This window comes from Coturnix japonica, chromosome 6 (genome assembly GCF_001577835.2).
Source record: "Coturnix japonica isolate 7356 chromosome 6, Coturnix japonica 2.1, whole genome shotgun sequence".
Classification (NCBI taxonomy): domain Eukaryota; kingdom Metazoa; phylum Chordata; class Aves; order Galliformes; family Phasianidae; genus Coturnix; species Coturnix japonica.
Genome location: NC_029521.1, coordinates 1,690,544 through 1,696,589, shown reverse-complemented (window position 1 = coordinate 1,696,589; position 6,046 = coordinate 1,690,544). Strand labels below are relative to the sequence as shown.

The following is a 6,046-nucleotide window of genomic DNA, read 5'->3' as shown; positions in this document are numbered from 1 at the left end:
TATGTTTGGTGGCCCTGCTAGGCAGGGGGGTTGGAACTACATGATCCTTGAGGTCCCTTCCAACCCGGGTCATTCTGTGATTCTGTGATCTGTGACTTGGGCTAAATTGCACCTAGGTTCCTTGTACTGCCTAGCTGAGTACTGTTAACATTCCCACAGTTTATATTAAGCATGGTCTGGAGTTATAATGAAAAAAATCAAAACCTCAGCTCTTAGTCACTGAAGTAATTGCTTTTCCTTAACCGGTGGGATGTCAGATTAATATCCAGTCTGCTTATCCTGCCCTGACAACAGCAGGAGAATCAGCAGCGTAGCTCCTGTAAGCTTGCCAGTACTAAGCAAAACTGAAAACCTCCATCCTTTGCTAAATGCAGGTATTTCAGAAAGATTTCATCTTGAACTGAGTCAAAAGCTAAGAATGGTTATAGCCCTCCTGCCCCCAGCAGTTGCAACTAAAGTAGTGCACTAATTCTGAAAGACGTAATCAGTTGGAATGGAACAAGTTTCATTTTCAATATAAAACCATTACATCATATTGACTATATTAAGTTTTTTGCTGAATTCTTCCCTGGGACTGAACTATATCTGCTTCAGTAGTGGAACAATAGTCTTCTTGTCAGTCTTAAGTTAGCCACAGGGTGTGTTTGAGTACTAAATCTGAACTGCCAACACTGAATTGAAGAAAAAAGAAAATGAAGATGGCAACCATCAGACAGCCATCAGTAAATAGCAGTGATGATGTGCCACCCTTGAGTTCAGCCAGGAAGACTCTGCTTTAAGCCTTCTCTGTGGTGGGATGCCCTGACTGCAGATGGGCAGTAGGAGAGAGTCAGTTACACATCATTCAGAAATATTCCTCAGAACATAAACAGCAACATGCTCAAGGAACAGCGACATAAGCAAGCACATACTGTACTACAGCCATAGCCTTTAATGACACACATCAGCATTAAAAGGGAAGAAAATGGAAAGCTGGATTATACATTCTGGGAAAAGTGAAACATGATCTTTTATTAATAACAAAACACTTTCACATCTAAAAGGCCTCTTCATCACCTGTTCTCCAACATTATATTATTATTCTGCTGACATCATCTGTCCAAAGGTGATATGCAGAAATGTCTAGCATGTTATACTCATGACTTCACAGCATGCACATGCCTTACTCTAACAACAGTACCTCTCTTCTTCGTAACATTCTCAGTGATCACCTAATCATCACAAACACATAAAGCCCAAAGAACTTGAATTTACAGTTCTCATTTCCCCAAGCTACAAGGCTAACTGAAGAGATTCTAAAACCAAGATTCGCAGAGACTGTGAACCAAAGGATGGAGAATGAAATTACCACTTTTATAGAAGATACTTAAAGATGGTACGTAAAAATAAATGCCAAAGAAAGACAGCAACACCCCTGTAATGTGACTTCTGCTTTCCAGTACAGTCAGAACAGTTATCAGTGTAAGATGTCGAGAGCTTTATTTGCCCACAGGACCTGCATCGATTGCATGACATTACTTCACTGAAATAAACAGAAAATTCCAGTCCCATGAAAATTATAAGTATTAAATATTATTTAAATTGTATGTATTCTACTACTTCTACCCTTCTCTTATCAGTTTAAATTTGACATATAACTAAAACAGGTATTTATTTTAAGCTGAATTTAACCCAGTCTTTTCAGTAATTTAATGACAACATTCAGCTCAAACACAGAAGAGGACTTTAAAAAAAGAATACTCTGCCCTCATCTTAGAAAACTCAAGATCAGAGCTGAGGAATTTGTCAGCTTCACAAATAGAGGAGATCAATCACAGCTCCAAATCAAACAAACCCTTATGTGGGGAATATTTTGTTTTTACTAGAGTCAATTACTTTTTAGGTCTTTTCAGTATCATATCTATTAGCAACCAAAATTAGAGTTCTAATGGAGTTCAACTTCAGAAATTAAGTTAATGCTTAGACAAAAAATACGTCACTAATAATGCCCCTAAGAACGCTCCAATAAATCCCAAGGGCACAGCATCTACATAAAAAGTTAGAAAGAATCCAATCCTGACTGTAAAAATGAAGAAGTCTGAAAGCAGCTACATGAACTAGCTAAGCACAGATGCTAAGTCCACGTGCAGTATTAAAACACCACCATGAAAAATATACATCGTGTGCTTAGAACAGAGCACTTCTGGATTACAATAGCAGCGTCTGATGCTTGCCAAACCAATAAGATTCAAAAAGAAATAAAAAGCTCATAAGCAAGACACAGCAGAAACATCAGGGACCATGCTCCCCCGGAAAGCAAATCTTCACACATACAGCATAACACAAATATTTAGCAGTACATGAATAATACTAACTTGGAAGTGGTGTTGGTTATAACCTAAAAGAAGAGAAAGAGAACAAACAACATCATAACCAAACAGAAAATATCAGTAGTTTTTACAGTGCAAAAGGAAAAGGTAGTTACAGCTTACTAAAGCTTTAAGGCCATCTGCAAATAAGAGTGAAAACAAATGTATGCCTGAAAACACCAACATGATTAAGAAAGGAAAAAAAGCAGGGATTATAGTTTATCTAGATGGATCTAGTAGGGTACTATGGCATTTCGCCTGACCCTTGAACATGATGTTATTACTGTACATGCCTGAATGTGCTATTATCTAAGTGTATCACAGGAAAAAAAAAAGTATTTGCAGAGTAGATTCTCAACTAAAAATAGCAAATGAGTTGTAGAGATTATGTTCTTCCCTTAGATACTAAATATTCAGGGGTGAAATTGGTTCACCTCAGGTTATCCTCAAAATCAGCATTGCAAGATTGACTTTTTTGTCTTTTACTTGCTGGAAAAAATTTCAGTGACTATTTTAAATCTAAAACTGAGGTACGTGCCTTCTTATTTAACTACCTATTGGCTGAAAATTATATGAAATTCATATTCTATGTGCACAGTCTGAAAAAACATGTAGTTGTGGTGAATTCTGCTTCACTGCATAAACAACAAGAGACTGCGACTTGAATGGTAATTCCAAAAGAAACACAGTAACAAGATGAAAACAAAAGTCTTACATGGTGAAAGCTGGGAGCAAGAGAGCATGCTCAGACTGTCATATCCTATGATATTACTTGCTAATAACTTCAGTTGGTTTCAATTATAGCTTTCACAGGATGCATGTATATTTTCCCTTAGTTTCTTTAAAGCTTAGATTGTATTCACAGATGAAGAAAAAGCCAATGTGATTTGAGCAAACAAACAATGAAGAGTAGGGGATCAGACAATCTTCTCTCCTTATTTAGCTGCAGTTAACAGTACCAGGCACTATGCCATCCGCCTTGTTGCTGTAATGCTGGATCTGAAGTAGATGTGGGACTGATACAAAACACTGGACATCAGCGTTAGACTGACATTCAAACCAGAATGCCATGCTTTTTCTCTTAGGGAACCCTTGATATGCTGCACTTTTACATTCATAAAACATACAGGCGTTTTGCAATTGGTTCACCCTGTTGCATTTTTCATGATTGAAAAATGCTCTTACAAGTCATAGCTGCTGTAAAGGATTTGTACCTTTCGCTTTTCAATGGCAAGGCAATCACAGATTGCCTTCTGCAACTACTGTTCTCCAGCCTCAGATTCAAGAATATTCTTCTAATTTTATAAACCCTACATAAAGCCAAATATAACAATCTAGTTATATAAAGTTACAGGAACCAGCAGAGCTATATTAGGAACAAGCTGTAGCCTGTAAGCATATCACTGATCCTATATCCATTTTAGGTACCTACAGGATGACAGCTGGGCACTCACTTACAATGAAATACGGTCTAACAGTATCATTTTCTGAAGTGGATTCTGATGGATGCTTTAATCCACTAATCCAAGTCTCTGCTTTACACGTACAATGACGGAACATCAGGATGCTTACCATAGCCTTTAACAAAAGGGTATCTTATAAAAACAAATATATGTGCAAAGATAAAACACTACATGTGTATACCAAGAACAGCTCAACAGCCACATCTCAAAGATTTTTTTTAGGTGTGAAGATGTTACCAATTTTCTTCAAAGAGTAAAGCTTTGTTTCTCTTGACATTCCATATGCTATAAGAGAACCCTCTCTGGTTCAGAGCCGCACACTAGTTTAACTCAAATCTAACTACAGACACATGAAAGACCCAACTTGCTGCATTAAGAAGCAAGTAGCCCAAGCCACCTGACAAGGACACGTGGGGACAGGTATTTAATGCCCTTGACCCACAGTGTGAAAAATAACTTGCACTGGAATGGAAAAAGAGCCACATGTCAGAAGCTATGATTCATTCTTTACATTTATTAATGTTCCCCTTCAGGGGCACAAAGTTCTGCACTTCTAAAAAGCCACTTCTATGTTTCTTAACCTGGCTCAGGATCTTCAAATCTTAATGTGCAAGTGCATCAGAGCAGCAGACGCTCTAATATACTGGCAAAGTCAAGGAAACAAACTTTAACTTAGTTTTTAGCTTATTGACAGGATGGTGAAACCTCTGACAGCAATTCATACAACTATGTTTAAATGACCTGGCAAAAATAGCAAATTGAATTTGCATCTCAACAAATCAAAACAAAACACGTCTTCAGATTTACACCCAAACCTGCATTTCCTTATAACTTTTACTCCACTGATAAGTGCATGCTCATGAATGCACAGTTTCAAAGCTCCAATACAACCAATATCCACCTCTGATCTTGTGAGACAACATAATAAAATAGGAGGCATTACTTTTGGAACAGACTTTGTATGCTTTGATTATAAACGTGTACATGTAAAGGAGAAAAAAATGGAAAAACAGCAAAATGAAGACAGAAGTGTGGTAGCAATTGGACAGATCGGTACAATGGGAAGGGCAGTACAACAGAGATGTGATGATGGAAGGACAGGTGTGATACACAGGTGCTATAAAGAAGGGGAAGACTGCTCACCCATATCTGAAGATTCCAAGTTCACAGTAGAAAGCTCTGCCAAGGAGAGATCTCCACAAAGAGATCCTTCCCCTGTGGCAGTCAGCTCTTAAAAGAGGTCTAAGAGAGGTGCAGCCAGGCTCTACCCCTTCCTTTCACACAACTCACAACTGAATTGCATTCACCTGTGCTCCCAGGGCTGACCAGGTCCTTTCCACAGGTGCTCAATCAGTGGGTCAGACCATGGCTCAATAGTTATCATGCAACTATTTTCAGTAGCAGCATCTTTTCTGCACCCCAAAACCACAGTCATGGAGTTACATGGCCCCATCACAGTTCCTTCTGGTATCACAAGTGTGCTTCACTCTGACTGCAGTGAGTGATGGTTGCAGCTGTGCTGTTACTTCAGTAATAAACAGAATGCAGAGCCATCCAAAATACAGACATTAAGAAGGTACGTGAAGATAGTGGGAGAAAGAGTGAGATACACTCCCAGAAATCTTGGCTTTTTGAAATAAAACAAAAAAACAGTTTCTCTCAAGAGAACTGTAATTGGAAAGCATTTTGAGGTACACTTGGCTGATCTTGCCTATAAACCTGATTTCTTTTAAACAGGAATTGTCCTTCTTAATTACCCTGTGTATGAGAAGAGAGTGTAGAATTTCTTCAGTTAAATTAATTGGGATTGGAAATGCTGAGTCACTGAATTATGGAACTACAGGAGTTGGAAGAGAACTGTAGAGACTGAGTCCAACCCCTTTGCTAAAACAGGTTCCCTGCTGTATGTTGCACAAGTAGGCATCCAGAGGAGTCTTGAATAGCTCCAAAAAAGGATAACCCACAACCTCACTGGGCAGCCTGTCCCAGTGCTGTCACCCTCACTGTAAAGAAGTTAATCCACACATTTGTGTGGAACTTCCTACATTCCATTTTTGGCCATTGCTCCTTGTCACATACCACTGATAAGAGTTCAGCCTTTTCCAAATTGCTTCCTGCACTTTAGTTACATAAAAACATTGATCAGAACTCCTCTCAGCCTTCTCCAAGCTGAACAGACCCATGTCCCTGAACCTTTTCTCCTATGGGAGATGCTCCAGAGACAATCATAGTGAA

At 38.7% G+C, this 6,046-nt stretch overlaps 1 protein-coding gene across 2 annotated transcripts in view; it reads right to left on the bottom strand.

Annotated features, from left to right (window-relative positions):
- Positions 1-6,046, bottom strand: part of LOC107315549 (LIM domain-binding protein 3-like) — an 83,511-nt gene that overhangs the window by 32,661 nt on the left and 44,804 nt on the right. For both annotated transcript variants that reach the window (XM_032445482.1, XM_015866012.2), the window contains exon 5: positions 2,355-2,377. In XM_032445482.1, coding sequence (XP_032301373.1) covers positions 2,355-2,377 — 23 coding nt within the window. The remainder of the gene's footprint in view (positions 1-2,354; positions 2,378-6,046) is intronic.